General features: G+C 37.8%; 1 protein-coding gene across 1 annotated transcript in view; it reads right to left on the bottom strand.

Moving 5' to 3' along the window:
• SPEN (spen family transcriptional repressor) overlaps nucleotides 1–18061 on the bottom strand; it is an 88329-nt gene that overhangs the window by 44921 nt on the left and 25347 nt on the right. The window contains exons 2-3 of the mRNA XM_052653521.1: nucleotides 17621–17941; nucleotides 14049–14525 (exon numbers count right to left, since the gene is read on the bottom strand). Coding sequence (XP_052509481.1) covers nucleotides 14049–14525; nucleotides 17621–17941 — 798 coding nt within the window. The remainder of the gene's footprint in view (nucleotides 1–14048; nucleotides 14526–17620; nucleotides 17942–18061) is intronic.

Here is an 18061-nt window from a genome sequence, read left to right on the forward strand (position 1 = left end):
GTTCCAGTTTGGGAAGATGAAAAAGTTCTGGAGATGACTGGTGGTGATAGTTGTACAACAAAGTAAATATACTCAATGCCTCTGAACTGTACACTTGAAAACAGTTAAAATGGTAATTTTATGCTATATATATATTTTACCACAATTTTTTTTTAAATTGAAGGCTTACAAGTTTAGGCATTGAAAACATATTTGGAGGACCTTCCTGGTGGTCTAGTGATTAAGAATCCATTTTGCAATCCAGAAGACACAGGTTCAATCTCTGGTTGGGGAACTAAGATCCCACACGCCCGAGAGCAACTAAGCCCTCACACCACAACTAGAGAGTCCGTGTGCCACAACAACAACAACAAATGGATCCCTCATGCCATAGCTAAGACCCAATACAGCCAAATAAATAAACACTGAATAAATATTTTTAAGAAACTATAGGTTGGTGGTTTCAAATCTTAGTGTTCTAGTAACAGTAGCAAAAATTGGCTATTGGAAAAAAATTGGAAAGTGGCTAAGCTCTTATAAATCTATCACTAAGAATTGCGTGGCATATTTGCTGATGGGCTTCATGGGGCTCTAAAAAACTTCCAAGTTAATTTTAAGATGATGGGGTAGCAGAAAACTAGTCACAAAGTGCAGCTTAATATTATTTTTTTAAAAGAGATTTGGGGGTGGGGCAGGTATGTGATCAGATTCTGCCTGGACAGATTCATAGTGCAAAAAAAATTTGTAGCAGATTAAGTGGGAAAATTACTTATGTATATATTCTCACTGTAGCCTTTCCTCTAGGGTCCAAAGTACCTTTAGCTTCAATTCCAAAAAGCCTCAGCCTGCAGTGTCATTACATTTTTGGCAATGTAAGACTCACAAAACCTTAAGACTCACAAAACCTGATACTCAGGTAACTCAAAGCAAAGAGCTTCAAACATGAAGGCATCCTAGAAGTGACAAGCAGAACACATCTGCCAAAGAACAAGACATCATTCTGTAAGGCAGCAAAGCGCTTAGAACATCCATGGGATGGGTGTATCATTCAAGGGACAAACTGAGGAGAAATCTAAACTGCTAATTATTACAGTGGGATTTATTTCCTCAACTACACAAAGAATAAAAACTAGATATATTGCTTGTATGAACAACTAAATGGTTTAAAAGGCATAAACCAAGAAAGCATACGGATCAAGCGAAACCATTTTGTTGTTGTTTTTAAATTCCCAAATGGTTATGTACAAATGCTGTAGTCTTTACCAAACCCACAAGCAAACTTGAACTTTGGGTTTTGCCTTTCTCCAGTTTAACTTTGGAGCTAAGTGCAACTCTTTCCTATCCTGATTTTTAAAAAGAGGCTTGCTATTTTCCACTTCTAAACTCTTTATTAAGGTAGCTCCATACTCAAGTGGTTACCAGGGCACCTAACTACCCACTAGGAAGCCTAAAGCCACCCACTGTTTGATGCATGTGTTTTTATTTATAAATGACTTCAAATTACTCACTGAAAAACCCCAGCCTCAAGTTCTTCCTCTCAAACAACTCCTCTGCGATTTCTTCCAATGGAAACAAACACAAAGCGGCATCCAAATGGATCCAACCACCATGACACAGCACATTCAGGAGAGGAGTGTGCCCCTCCCCAGGGTCAAAAGTAACACTGAGAGCCACAGAATTCCCCAGTTTCGGTTACGTAAATCGCATCTAGAAACAAGACAAGTATCTATCAAATGTGTGTCTTATTCTAATTTCAACACCAGAATTCCATGCATTTTAAACACACTTTAAACCTTTATCAAAAGTACTAGCCATCATTTAAAAATTACCTTCAGATTAAGGGGTTGAGGTTTTCTGGGTTTTGTTTTTAATTAAAAAATATCACTCAGTTAAGATGACATAACTTTCTTCTTGGAAGATTAATTCATTGGAGACTTACACATTAAAGGTTTTCAACAACTGAGACATTCCCTTGGCCACTTTGGAAATCAATATGCATTTTAATATTTCAGGCTGATCAATCCTAAATTTGAAAAAGACAGACTCAGCAAAGACTATATTTTAAGTCTTGGGACTTTATGAAAAGTCCTAAGAGCTTTTCTCACTAATCGGTAATTTCAAAAGAATAGAAGGGTCATGAGAATTAATAAAAATAATGGGTGCTATTCTCTAAAAAAAAAAAGAAAAGCACTAAATATGGATGCACAAATTACTCCATGACATTCCATCCTGATAGAGTTCATTTCTACAACTGTACTGTCCAACAGAAATTTAATAGAAGATAAAAATGTAAGGTAGCCACACCTTAAAAAGAACAGGTGAAATTTAATAATGTATCTTATTTAATGTAATATACTCAAAATGTCATTTCAACATGCAGTCAACATAAAAACTAGTAACTTTGTTTTGCTGTATCTTCAAAATTTTGTATTTTTTAAAAACAGTTCCACTGAGATATAATTTCATACCATAAAACTGACCTATTTAAAAGTACACAATTAATAGTTTTTAGTATATTTATACAATTATACAATCATCACCATAATGTAACTTTGATACATCTACATCGTTCAAGAAAAAAAACGCATACCTGTTAGCAGCACACCCCATTATCTTCCATCCTCAGCCCAAGGTAACCATTAATCTAATCTACTTCCTGCCTCTGTAATTACCTATTCTAGACATTTTACACAAAGAGAATCATATAATATGTGGTCTTTCCTACCATCTTCTGTCACTAAGCATTTTTTTTAGGTTCATCCGTGTTACAGCGTGGATCAGTACTGGTGCACAGACTAGCCAAATTTCAAGTGCTCAACAGCCACGTATGGCTAGAGGATACAGTAATGCACAACTGAGTTCTAGAACCAGAAAGCTCCCCAATAAACAAGCACATTATCCTTAAAAGAGGCCATGTTAAAGCCTTAGAAAAGACCCTGATTCTGGGAAAGATTGAAGGCGGGAGGAGAAGGGGACGACAGAGGACGAGATGGCTGGATGGCATCACCGACTCAATGGACATGAGTTTGAACAAGCTCTGGGAGATGGTGAAGGGCAGGGAAGCCTGGCGTGCTGTAGTCCATGGGGCCACACAGAGTTGGACATAACTGACCGACTGAACAAGAACATGTTAAAGCCATTACAGTACTTAAAAGAAACGCCATTTATGAGAGGTAACACTTGAGAGGTTTAGCACATTTTAAAATAATTGTTACTGATGGTCCAGTGGTTAGGAATCTGCCCGCTAATGCAGGGGACACGGGGGTTCAATCCCTAGTCCAGGAAGATTCCACATGCTGCAGAGCCAACTAAGCCTATGTGCCACAACTACTGAGCCCACGCTCCAGAGCCCTCAGGCAGCAACTACTGAAGCCGAGAGCCCTAGAGTCCATGCTGTGCAACAACATAAGCCACTGCAACCAGAGAGCAGCCCCAACTTATCACAACTATAGAAAGCCTGAGAGCAGCAATGAAGGCCTAGCACAGCCATGAATACAGAAATAGATATTTATCAAATAAATTAATAATTGCTATACACAAAAATCATTAGGAAAAACTAACGGAAAACTGTTATTTTGTTAAAGTCATGTAAGTTCTCATTTTAATTCCAGACAGCTCTAGCAAGTGAGCAGACTGATCCCTGAAAACATACATTTCCACTCCAAGAGTACAGAGGAATAAATAGACAAAGTAGAACTTGGTTCTTGGGTACCTATCACTTTAAAATTTAAGAACTATCTTTGTTGATAAGTTTAAAAAAAAAAAAAACACCATCCTTTATTTGGGATTGTACCAACAATTCACACAAGTTTAAAACAATTTTTCTTTTTTCTAATTTAATGGCATTAAGAAAAACTCAAAAGGTTATTAACCAAGTCAAATTCTAAAATGTCCTCTGGGCTTCCCGGGTGGTCTAGTGGTTGGGAATCTGCCTGCCAATATACGGAATTCAGGTTTGATCCCTGGTCCAGGAACTAAGATTTCTCAGCCGTGGAGCAACCAGGCCTGTGCACCACAACTACAGCCTGCACACCCCAGAGCCCATGCTCCGCAACAAGAGAAGCACCACAATGAGAAGCCTGCGGACCGCAGCTAGGAAGTAGCCCCACTCGCCACAGCTAGAGAAAGCGCACTCAACAACCAAGACCCAGGGCAGCCAAAAATAAATAAAAGTTTTAAAAAGTCCAATCTTATTTTACTTGAATTATATATTTTCCAGTCTGATTCAAAGAATACATATTATAATCACCATATATTTGAATATATTTTTAATCCATTCTACACCAAGATAAGTTTTTTTAAGAGTATGACTCAGATTCTTAGGAAAACCAATTCTGTTTTGCAAAGTTAATTTTAAAATATATTTCACTTATTATCTTGTATACCTGGAAAGAGAAGTTCCTTTATCCTACAAAGCAGACACAGGAAATGTCCCACAGAAGTGACTTTATACAATTTGTAGCAGCATGAAACCCTAATAGTATTTAGTTTAATGAATGACTAATAATTTAAGTAAATAAATTATCAAAGGGTGCTCTTTCCATTTTCTCACAAGAGGAAATCACAAAACTATCCTTTACAGATAAGGGTAAACACTCAGTTTGTACTTGAAGAAACAGATTAAAAAAAAAAAACTAGGGAGAGGAGTCAGGCAATGCAATCTCGGCTAATTCTAAGCTTCAGAAAATGCTACTGTTTATTTTAAAAGGAGAATACACATTTTCCTTTAGTCCTGTGCATGGATGATCCCTTTGTTCAGGGCAGGGTAAAATTATACCATGGCTTCTGAGAAAGACCATCGAAAGCCTTCAAGTGAAAACAACCCACAAAAGATAAACGAGAATAACAAGGTCTCCAAAACCGCTCTAAGTAAACTTCCACCGTAAGTAAAAAAAGACTAACACAGGTTTCAATCTCATTCCAAAAGTTTAAAACATAAACAAATTTATACGCACTTGCATTTTCTATATAACTCTGGCACTTCTAAAGACAAAAATAAATGCACCCCTTTATTTGTGGCTTTAATATCTTAGTGACTTCTCAGTGTTCTCTGACCAGGAATTAGGCCATATTTAACTCCCTTATTTGTCAAAGAGGAGTGTTGTGAAAGAGGCTATGCACAAAGCAGTCGTGACACTAAAACTCTGCAATTTAAGCATTTTTGTTTTAACTCTGCTTCTAAACCAAATACAATCTGGCACAGTATTTTTAAGTCTAAAGTTTGTTTAGGACTTTAAATTACTTTTTGGTAATTTTTAAAGCAACATTTAAAATTTTACATCAAAGTTAAATTAAAACTCACAGGATACAAAGTCACAAGTTTATCCCCCAAACTTATTTTTCATTCCTTCCACCTAACCAGCCAAAATAAATCCCAGCACCTCTGTGAAGAGAATGAAAAGGAGCACGGCATAGAGTTCTTCACTGCAAACAGACTGACAACCAAAAGCAAGTTCCTGGGGAACTCTGATAATTAATTAATTGGGGGGTAACAAATTTCGTATCACCAAACGCAGAACATGCTGTGATATACCCAAGCAGTGGTACAGCAGAAGCTATTTTTCCAGCCTTAGTTTCTGAGGGGCAGCAGAGAGAAAGTTACAGTTAAAACAAGAGAGTAATAATGGAAAGATGCACTGAAGAGTGGTGTTCACATCAGCTTCTATTCTTAGGCTTCTGAATTTTTTGAAAGGCTGCCTCCTTAGGAACACACCTGGACTGACCTGCAGCCACTTCCCAGGCGCTCCTCCCCAAATCGGGCCAGCCCCCACGCGCAGGCCCCGCCCCCTGCGCTGAGGGCCGGGCAAAAACAGGCAAAATAAGGAAGCCTCCGGGAGGTGGCAAGCCGCCAACTCAAACTGGATGATTCCAGTTTAGGCTGGTTTGAGTCACAAACAAGCAGTTCCTAGCTCTCCCCATAATATTCAGAGGCACTGGCTGCCCAGGCGGCACACAATGAACTCTCATTTACGCTCAGCTCTAAGTCTACCTCGCTCGTTCTCTTTTCGCTAGCAGCAGAGGCTCCTAATGAAAGCAAGGCTCCTAATACAGTCAAAATGGGTCAGCTTAGCACTGGTTTCCAACACCGACTGCCTATTCCGCACGGAACGCTAACGCTGGCAACACCTACCTACACCTCTCAAAAGCCTTACTGAAATGCTGTATGTACCTAATTCTAAAAAGGAACTAGACCTATTTATAAATCTCCATAATGGAAGTTAAGTCCACCAGAGCAATTAGCGAACACGTCCATCTTTCATATTCAGCATACAAAAAAGGCTTGGCTGGCTAAGGTGATCCCAAAAGACAGAAGTGTGTAGCTTACTGCTCGATAAACTGGAAAGGAATGTTTCCAGAATACGGGCTCTTCAGCATGCCTGCCACTGATGGGAATGTAAAAAACACTACCAATAAAATTAATTAATTAGATGGGGGTACTGCATTGGAGAAGGAAATGGCAATCCACTCCAGTGTTCCTGCCTGGAGAATCCCAGGGATGGGGGAGCCTGGTGGGCTGCCATCTATGGGGTCGCACAGAGTAGGACACCACTGAAGTGACTTAGCAGCAGCAGCACTCATCTGCTGGGAAAAATTGAAGGCAGGAGGAGAAGAGACGATGGTTGGATAGCATCACTGACTCGATGGAGATGAGTTTGAGCAAGGTCGGGGAGATGGTGAAGGACAGGAGGCCTGGCATGCTGCAGTCCATGGGGTTGCAAAGAGTAGGACGCGACTGAAGAACAGCAGCTCTTCAAGCACACACCGCTAAACATATATGCCTTCATGCTAACAACCCCAAAACTGCGTTAAGGAGGGAATGAGCAAATGTTTATTCCTTTGTAAATTAACAGTACTTAAAAGGCAGCCCCACTCAAAATGAGGCAAAACAATGTGGATTTTAGATCAGTCTTCTCCAGGACTGCAAATAAACAAAGGCAGGCATGTTAGTTCTCCTTCTTCCAAGAAGGTGAATTTTTTATGCGAACTTAGAGGACTTCCCTGGAGGTGCAGTGGATTTCAGAATCCACCTGCCAACTCAGGGGATGGGGTTTGATTCCTGGTCTGGGGGACGATTCCACATGCCCGGGAGCACCTAAAGCCCTTGCGCCAGGACTGCTGAAGCAGGTGCCTTGGGCCTGTACTCCACAAGGGCAGCAGGCACACAATGATCATGAGTGGTCCCCACTGCCCCAACTACAGAAAGCCTGTGTAAAGCAAGGAAGAAGAGCTCGTGTGAGCGTGAGCACACACACACACCAAAATTAATTTTTTAAAAAACACAAGATACCAATATTTCAGGGAAAGAATAATCACTAAAAAAAACAGTTAAAACCATAGTCAAAAAAGCCGTCCATCACAAATAAAGAGTTGCAAATTTCAAAACAAAAACTTCATTTAGCAGCTGGAATAGTCCACTGTAACAAATACATCTTATTCATAATACTGATTTTTGTAAAGACATTCTCTTTTGAAAATTCAGACAATTTCAACTACCTTAAAAAAGTAAAAATGAGGCAGAAGGATAAAAACAATAAAACAGGCCAAGAATGTCTGTGAAATCCAGAAATCAATCAGATATTTAAAATGTAATGTTTTATTGAAGCTTAAAATAAGAGTGGAAATAGTTTCAATCTAAATAAAAATAAGGGGCAAAAGACAAAGGAAAAAACATCCTAAGAATATTTATTATCCTTGACTTCGGCTTCTTCTAAAGGCTTTTTGATAAACCTTTACTGTTCTTCCTTGAAAGTCCTCTGAATACATCTAAAACATACATTTCACTTGGTTTTATCCCCCAAATCAAGAGATATCTAGTCATTAATTTTTACATTGTAGACAGTTTATGTTTCAGTGGTTTCAGAGCACAAGTATCTTCTCTTACACACTCAAAGAATAACAAAAAAAAAATCCTATTTCAAGTGATTCATGTTAAACAGTGCAAAAAAACAAATTTTATCTCCAACTGAATTCAGAAATTATTATTCATTATCTGAACCACCAGGGAAGCCCCAATTATAGATAAGATCACCTTTGATGATAAAATTTCAGACAAATGTGTTTTTATGATTAAGCATTGCAACTATCACCAAAAAACCCCCACTAATTATTAATCCCTTTAACAACTTTAAGAAACTGACTCTTACATCATGTATGTATCTGTTAAAACTGGTGCCCTATCTGACAGTTTCTAGCATATAATATATATCATAACAAATTACATAGCCAGGTAATAGTAATAACATGAGATTCCTTCCCCCAGTCAACACTGTAAATAAGCATACTGTAAGAGAAATGAAAAGTACACTGCCACTATCACCTTGATACATGCATTACCACCACATCTAGTGCCTCTTCAGCCTCATCCATATTTTTCCACTGAGCTTCAGACAGACAGTTATGAAAATTTTTCTTCATGAACTTGAAATTCTCTATCATAAACTAAATGAACTACAAAACTTCCTTATGAAATTGCAGACAAAAGGATATGTGAATAAAATTCCCCCTCTAAGAAACTGTAATCTAAAACATCTATATCATTCACAAAATTATTAGCAGAATTGATCACACACATTATATATATATATATATATATATATATATATATAGTGTGTGTGTGTGTGTGTGTGTGTGTGTGTGATTTTTTTTAAAAGCTTGTCAGTCATGCTAACACTTTTTTAGTTAAAAGGGTCACATTCATTTTACCTTTATCTATTGTAAAAATTCAGAATTTGTTCAATATTCTAAATAATTACTATGTAACTATAACTCAGGTAAAATATTCTTAAGCTAACAGAAAAAAATAATAAAATTATATACAATTTTCAATATATTTTATTCAAAACATATAAAAGAAATACACTTACAAGTTCTACAAATAATACCAGCAATAAGAAATATTTTATAGACTTCCCTGGTGGTTCAGTGGTTGAGAATCTGCCTGCCAATGCAGGGGACAAGGGTTCTATCCCTGGTGTAGGAAGATCCCACATGTCATAGGGCAAGCAAGCCCATGTGCCACAACTACTGAGCCCATACACCCTAGAGGCCGTGCTCTGCAAGAAGAGAAGCCACTGCAATAAGCGCTCGCACTGCAACTGGAGAGTAGTCCCTGCTCGCCACAACTAGAGAAAGGCAATGCACAGCAACAAAGACCCAGCACTGCCAAAATTAAATAAATTTTTTAAAAATTATTTTTCATTTCCCTTTCAATAAAAACTAAACTATTCTAATGCAAAGCCAATATACTGGACAAGAGATGGGCATAAAGACTGTCACATCTTAATACAGCATCAGAATTGAAAAGGCTGACTGCTTGCAGTTATATAGACTTATTAAACAAACACCAAAAAAAAAAAAAAAACAAACACACCACAAGGGCTTTCACAGGTTACTTTTTTGACCTGGAAGTGATATTGTATGTGTCTTTTTCTTCCCCTTCCTGTATCTCCAAGCTTCGTCTTTATATATTTCAACATATGAACCCAAGCCCTCAACAGTGAAAGCATGGAGTCCTAAGCACTAGACTGCCAGGGAATTGCCTATATACAGTTTTTAAATCAACCTATTCCAATTCTTAAAACCTACTTAAGAAGGAAGCTTGCTCTAAAATTCTGATTTCTTCAAACTGGTAAACTAAACACACTTTAAGACGACATGGCTTACTGAAAGCCAGAGAGACACGAGACAATGAGATGTCACCCGCTAGGTCTTCCCAGTAGTCATGTATGGCTGTGAGACTCAGACTATAAAGTAGGCTAAGCACTGAAGAATTGGTGCTTTTGGACTGTGGTGCTGGAGAAGACTCTTGAGAGTCCCCTGGACAGCAAGATCAAACCAGTCAATCCTAAAGGAAATCAACCCTGAATTCATCGGAAGGACTGACGCTGAAGCTCTGGCCATCTGATGCTTAGAGTAGACTCGCTGGAAAAGACCCTGATGCTGGGAAAGATTGAAGGCAAGAGAAGAAGGGGATGACAGAAGATGAGATGGTTGGATGGCATCACCGATTCAATGGACATGAGTCTGAGCAAGCTCCAGGAGATGGTGAAGGACAGGGAACCCTGGCGTGCTGGAGTCCATGGGGTTGCAGAGAGTCAAACATGACTGAGCGACTGAACAATAACCAACAACAGTTATTTATATGCAGTTATCTGTGCTTATTACTACATTTGTTTTAAGGGCTTCCATCTAAATGCCTGTTTCTGTGATTAGAAAGAATAAAAGTCTGAGGGTTACTTGACATGTTCTTCTTTGGACAAACCAAAAGGAGGAACAAAAAAGAAAAAGGCTGACCCCCGAAGTTTTTAACTTATGTATTTAAAATTTATTTTGAAAAGAAAAGGGCCTCTCTAAATAACCAAGGCAGAAAAGAAATAGACACCCAGTAGCACAGGTCTCAGAGAAGGCAATGGCAACCCACTCCAGTACCCTTGCCTGGAGAATCCCAGGGACAGGAGAGCCTGGTGGGCTGCCGTCTATGGGATCGCACAGAGTCAGACACGACTGAAGTGACTTAGCAGCAGCAGCAGCACAGGTCTCTGCACACAGGAAGTTTGTAACATTAAGCAACCTGCCCCTCATCTTCTCAGCAGCTAAATAAATACTGTGAATAGTTTGGCAGAAACAGTTAGTGTATCATTTACAAGGAGTTCACAATGAGACTGTCATCAAGCCCATGTTTGCTCATTTGAAATGCACTGCTAGGAATCTGTTTACCAAAGCAGTAACAATTAAAGGGCACAGAGGATGATTAATTTTCCAGTCAGTCATACAGACAGAATAGAAACCTCTTTTATAGATAAAACCAAGCTACATTTTATTTACTATAACCTGTTGATTTAAAACATTTTTAAAGGACTTGGAACGTCACCATTTCACAATCAAGTTTTAAGGTTTACAAAAAAGAACATTTCTTCCAAAAGGGCATTGAACATTGTGAACTGACAATAACAACTCAAAATATTACATTTTTAGGGGATTCCCTTGTAGCTCAGCTGGCAAAGAATCTGCCTGCAATGGGGGTGACCTGGGTTCGGAAGATCCCCTAGAGAAGGGAAAGGCTACCCACTCCAGTACTCTGGACTGGAGAATTCCAAGGTATCACAAAGAGTCAGACACAACTGAGTGACTTTCACTTTCACTTTCCCTGATGGTCCAGTGGTTAAGAATCCACCTTACAATGCAAGGGACACGGGTTCAATCCCTGGTCCGGGAAGATCCTACATTACTCGGAGCAACTAAGCCCCTGCATCACAACTACTGAACCAGTACTCTGAAACCTATAAGCCGTAATTACTGAGCCCATGCACTGCAACTACTGAAGCCCGCATGCCTAGAGCCTGTGCTCCACAACAAGAGAAGTCCCTGCAATGAGAAGTCTGTGCACCCCAACAAAGAGTAGCCCCAACTCACCGCAAATAGAGAAAGCCTATGTGCAGCAATGAAGACCAACCACAGCCAAAAAATAAAATAAATAAATCTTTTTAAAAAATAACACACTTTGTAATCAATAGAATTCTAGAGGAAAGGAGGGTATATGATAAAAGGGGGGATGAACCCCAAGACAATGGATGTGCTCTGAACACCCAAATATTTTATTTCTTTGTACTTGATTCAGTAACAATATAATGACCAATCTTTTAACTATTACATCAATTTTGGTTTCACCTTCCTCTTTACTAAGAATTGTAGCTAAGTATTTCAACTATTTGAATGTGTACTCGGAGAAAGGCAATACACTTAGCTGGTTCTGCAGTGTGCACAAAGGAAGACCTACCTGGCCCTGTTCTTACAGAATGGCATCAAAAGGTTCGTCATGTCTTCAAAAAAGTTGATTCTGTTTTTCATAAATCGATATAATCTGAATGTTAATACAATGTCCACTTTTCCCAAGTTAGGCACTCTCAATGTCCAAGTTTTCCTTCTATGGAATACTAAAATTGTCTAACTGGAATCTCTCTTTCCTATTCTAAAGCAGATGCCTTTCTAAAGCACAGATCTCAACAAGCTATTTCCCTTCTCAAAATCCTTCAATGGCTCATCTCTGCATAAAAAATAAAACCCCAAAACGTTAGCGTGGTTAAGTCATACTGAATTATTTGCTGTTCTCAAAACATTCTTCCACCTACTTGTATCTCTTCACGTTGCTCCTTCTGCTCACAATGTTCCTTGTCTAGCCCAAAATTCACATCTTCTTGAAGTTCTACATAACCTTCATAGCTCTAAATCATAAAAACCTTCAGCCCTAAGTATGATTCAGGCAGTTGAGACAGGAGAAAATATCCTCTATGGTTGTAATTCAGTCTCCATGTAGATTTCCCAAGCTCATCCTGCCTTTCTGACAGTTATCTTTCTGAATGTAAATATTCAGAAGCATATAACTGTTTCTTTTGATTATGTAAATAGCAATTAGCTCCATCAAAATTCATCAGATCACCTCTGGGTTCAAGTTTTTGAGCCCACAACTCCAAGGGCCAGATCTCAAACCGCAGTAACTCCCACCAGAGTACAATGCCACCCTTCTGAAAGCCATGCATTTCATCTCTAACTTCCACACTTCAATTGGTTGACTCTTCAAAAAATTTTGATTCACTGGAGTGCAGTGCCATCCCTTTACTGAGGTAGGTTTGGGGAAAATGACTAAAACTTGAGTATCTTAGGCCAATTCTATACAGAAGAAAGTGAATCATGACAAGATTTTATAATCTATTTATAGAATTCAAATGAATATTGTCAATCATTTAACTCAACAATACATCAAATGATATCAAAAGAAGTTAAGGGTCTCATTCATGTCACAGCTGCAAAGCTGGAGCCAGAACCTAACTCTCCCGAGCTTCACTATAATATGCTACATCTTCCAGAATATTTAAATTACATCTAGATAGATAGATGTATAAAAGGCTTCCATTTATTGTTTTGAATCAGAAAACTCAGGAGGCATAAAAGGAGCCTTTTATCAATTACATGATCATTTACTTTTCTTAAGTTAATTCTAAGCAGGCAATACTAAAGGAAAAATAATCTGGGCATTTTAATTAGGTCAAAGAATTTGTCTCTTGTAAATTTAAAATACATCCCACCTAAATTTAAAACTAGAATGTCTGAGATTAACATGTTGAATAACCGTAAGGAGAAACAGAAAATACTCAAGACTACCAACATCTCAAGTAGTAGCAGTAACAACAGCTAGGAGTTATTGAATGCACTATTTAACATATATAGGTATCAAACTAAGCTTTAAGTAATACTTTAAGTAGTTTTTTCATTTTAACCTTCCAGATAACTTTAGGAAACATGGTTCTTATGAAATATGAGAAAGCTGAGGCCTAGAGAGCTTTAGTAACTTGTCCAAGATTATAAACATAGTATACTGTCTACCTTGATTTTCTTTTTTTTAACCTTGACCTATTACTTCAAAACCCATAACCTAACTTATAAGCTGTTTCTTGTTAAGATTATTTTCTATTTATCATTTTCATCATTGAAATACAACTCCTCTTTTGTAAAAATAAAAAAGCCCAACCTAAAAAATTAGCCTACTCACCCTTAGTGAACAGCAAAGACACAACCTGAATTTCAAAGAAAGCTTTCCTACTGGAGTTTATAAATTGATTACCATCTTGATGTTAAAATGTACATGTCAATTTATACATTGATAGTAAACATATTAACAATATAACATCTTTACCCCAACAGCTTTTACAAATTTTCAACCAAATAATAAATAGTATATACTAAGAAATTAAAGAACTTTGAAAAGTTCATTGTATGGCACAAGATTTGTTTCATACAACTGAAGTTATCACTTTTCTTCCTTTTTGGCAATTTTAACATTCAGCATCTGAAGGATGAAACTATTTGCAAATCATCATTTAGATTCGAGTACTTGGGAAAATAGTTAATTTGTTGGCCACAGGGCTAATCAAAGTTTCTTCATTCATTATATACATGATCCAAGATTACTTTCAAAAATATTACTGTACTAAAAACCAGTACCACTGATGGTAGCTCATTTTTAACAATTTATTCAAGACCTTGTCTCTGATAACAAAAGACTGTTAACCTACCTGTCACTGCTGGTACTACTGCTGCTGCTGATTGAATCACTACTGGAGGATCTACTTCTAGAGCCGCTGCCGCTAGGGGACCTTGTGGGTCTAGACGCTTGACTAGCCAGCCTCTGAGGAGACTGATTTCTAGACTGGGATGAGTGTGGTGAGCGACTCCTGCTGTGCTGGTAATTCCGCTCGGGCCTTCTGCCTCGTACCTCCCGGGTAAGGTCGTCCCTGTAGATATCCCTGTGTACCACACTGGGCAGTGTAAACTGCTCCCGAGCCCTAGGTTCGTATCGGGGGTCATGAGCGTCAAAACGGTTTGGACTTCGACTCCGAGAAGTATAATAGAGCCCATGTTGTAAAGTCCGCTCTCGAGGATCTCTATAGTAATCCTGATCGTAATGTCTTGTCCGATCAAATCCTCCCGTCCCCCGTTCATGGTGTCCATAGGCACTATGTTCATAAGCACGCTCCCTGTTATCTGAAGCCCTGCATTTAGGAGGGGGGAAAAATATTTAATCAATCAGAAACGGGAAAGCAAAACTAAAAGCAAGTCATGCAAACATTCACTTCAGCATTTTCTTTGTGCAACTGGTCATTTTCTAAACGGCAGTAACCTACTTTAGTAAGCAAACATTAACAAGCTTAACATTTTACTTGACTCCAAAACTTATTTCCACAGCTAAGCAATTACTGTTGTAACTGTATTTTGGGCTTTCATGACTAGTGTTCTGTAAGTCAGCTGCTCTTTTTATTAAGGATTTTCTGGCTTATATACAGAAATAGACATATGCCATTTCCTTTTTTATTTTAAATTTAATGGAACAAGAAGAGACTTTCATTTTAATATGAAAATGAAACTTTCTATACTTTCACCGGATTAAATTGAATGCCAAATTGTATTTACTTTGCAAATGTATTTCAGGCAAAATTTCCATGATATGTTTTTCACACAGACATGAAAGCCTCATTGCAATGCATGCCCATGTCTCAGCAATAGGAGGGCATCTTCAAAGAAGTATAGAAAAAAATAACTTTTTCATATTAACTTTCAATTTCTTGGGTAATTACAAAATTAGTAAATTATGTAAATTGCTGTGCCCAAGCAATCACAGTTAATAATAAAAACAGAATCTTAAAAAAGAAAATCAAACCAAAAACCACTCAGGATATCAAAATATTGGGCTGCCACATGCTATTCTATGATAAATTTAACTAATTAAAGAATAATGGTTATTTTATCTTCTTGCACTATCAAATTACAAATAATTTTTAAATGCCTAGTCCATAATTCAGTCTGTTAATGTATTACTTAATGGTTAAAAGAAATACATTCGCTTAGGGTTTTAGTTATACTCAAATTGCCTCTGATGAAATAAGGCAACTTTGCAAACTGTAAAATTCAGTTTTTAGCAATGGTTTAACTATACAATTTTTTTTCTGTAGGGCATGAATACTTGTCAATCTATGAGTACAAAAACTGTTGCATGTATAATTACACACATGCAATTATAAGCTCATATTAAAAACCAATTCCAATTCTACAAAGAAATCTTCAGTTCTCTACTTATTAAGAAAGTTCCTAAAACACCAGTTTACTTGAATCTCAAGCATGAGGTTGAGTCTCTTCTCAACCTTACCTTTGGGTCTATCTTTTATCAAAAGTGATTAAGGAACTATGAAAGATACAGAAGAATTAGAATCTCTGCAATGAAGAATATGTGGCAAAAATCTTACAACTAATACTGTGTTTCCAATACATGCTTAGATTCCAAATCTCTCCACTAACCTTCATTTTCACCATCTCACTTAGTAGCAATCATACCTTCTCCTAGGCTGTATTTTGTTTTTGCTATTATGAAAAGCAACTGGCATGACAAAAAAATTCAATATTATCTTTCCTACTTAAGTATGTTAAATGACTCTCCTTTTTTATTTGCTACATTTCTGGAATTTGGATAGATATTTCACTGTCTAACAAAGAAGAGGGGTTCTTCTGAGACTTAAGAGAGAAAATGTCATAAATACTTCAATTAGTACCCTATCAAATGTTAACCAGTAAGAGCTATTATTAATGATATAACAGAAGCAATAGGTGATAGTTCTAGGAGAATTACTGCTATATCAGATATTTTATAAATATGCAAAGTTCTTATCCATTAGGAAGAGACAGAAGGCAGGCACAAGAGCTAGCAGAGCTGAAATCTAATAGCTATTCTTTGAATTATCTATTAGTACTAAATAATTCTAGAGTTAGTGGGAAAAAAAAGAAAGTTTGACTTGGGTTAGGAGAGGGGCTAATATACACAGGTCAGGACATACCAACCTTTTCCAAGTGTGGAACCACGACCTATAATCCCAATTAAATCTAGGGAGAGAATTGTGAACATAACTTCCCCAATTTTGGCCCCTCTTTTGGGGGTAATCCACCTTCTTAATGGGCAAGGGTGTCAAATGATATTTAGATGAACCACAAGGAAAAAAAATCTTAATGACCAGATAAAATAATTCCACTGGAAGCAAGCAGTCCCAGACAAACTGTAACTCTCAAACCCCCAGACTTCTTTCTTGAGACAGCAGAAAATTATAAATTGATCCACATTCACAAAAATCTCCAGCCCTAAGTATGAATCAAGCAGCTGACAGAAGAGGAAATATCCTCTGCGATTCCATGAAGTGAGGAAGGCACAGTTGCTCGCCAACAGTTCACCTTTGTAGCCATCCAGCAAAGTCCATTTTGATTGCTGTATCCACAACTGATCATCACCATGTGTTCAAAGCTAAAGTACCTTTAATTGCACAGCAACTTGCTTAAGAAACAGGATAGTAATCCTCTTCTCTTGGGCTAATGGAATCTTGAGAACATGATATCCCATACATTCCAGCAATTAGAAAAGAAGGGCTATATTCCAGGATTTAGGAACGTCCATCATCTCAATTTTTCCCCATTCCATCAAGGAGTATAATTCCAACATGGAAACTGTGTAGATCCAAAATGGAAAAATCAAGCATTGCCTTCACTCCTCTTCATCCAAATACATATTTCCAGGTTAAAGTATTGTTTGTAGAATCCAAGAGGTTGAATCATATGGACTGCTAGGTTTTTTGGTGACATACCAATTCGTTCATACACTTCGTGCATTGAAAACTGAGAAGCAAATATCAAATTCTAAAAGAATCTGTAGGCTCTAATATTCCAGAAATATTCCATATAGTACAACCACAAAATCTGTAGCCAAGTAGCTCCATCAGGTAGAAGAGATATATCCAAGGAAAGCCTTAACATTATCCAAGAGAAGGAATAAAAGTCTAGAAGACAGGTAACTCCAAAACTGATGCTGCCATACAAAATCTTCCACCACTTTATATCTCAGCAGTGAATATCCAACCAGCTGCAGGAAATATCCTCTACGATTCCATAAGATACCAGCCACTGGGATAGAAATCACTTCCGTTTCCAACCCAAAATAGGAAACATTGAGAATGCCCAAAACTTTAAATCCATCTGGGGCCCCTAAATACGAGTTTCTGTTTCTCACCATATCAAATACAAAATACCTGCCTACAGAAACCTTGGAACTTACCCATCAAGTCTCCGCTCATAACGTCCTTCTCGTGCATGAAGTGATGGTGGGGGGCCATAAGCAGGCCCTCCACCACCTCCTCTGAACCCAGAAACCTCTCTACTACGAGATGCTATGGAAACTGTATCATCCAATCCCCGAGCAGCACTCGGAATGGTGCCTGGTTCATTATAATCCGTGCGTAGGTCTCTATCTCCCATTTTGTTGACTGAGTTGTGAGCTTTCTGTGCACTTTTGATGTCCACAAAATCCACAAAGGCAGCCACTCCTCCTTCAGAACCCCTCTTTGGGAGAATTTTGACACTTTCCACACGGCCATATCTAAAAAAATAAAAAAATAAATAGTCAATGTTATTGCTGCATGGTAATTTTCCAAAAATAGTTTTCTAAATGTTTCTTATATTTAAACAATTTACATTATGCATATATAGGGAATGGGCT

This window comes from Budorcas taxicolor, chromosome 16 (genome assembly GCF_023091745.1).
Source record: "Budorcas taxicolor isolate Tak-1 chromosome 16, Takin1.1, whole genome shotgun sequence".
Classification (NCBI taxonomy): domain Eukaryota; kingdom Metazoa; phylum Chordata; class Mammalia; order Artiodactyla; family Bovidae; genus Budorcas; species Budorcas taxicolor.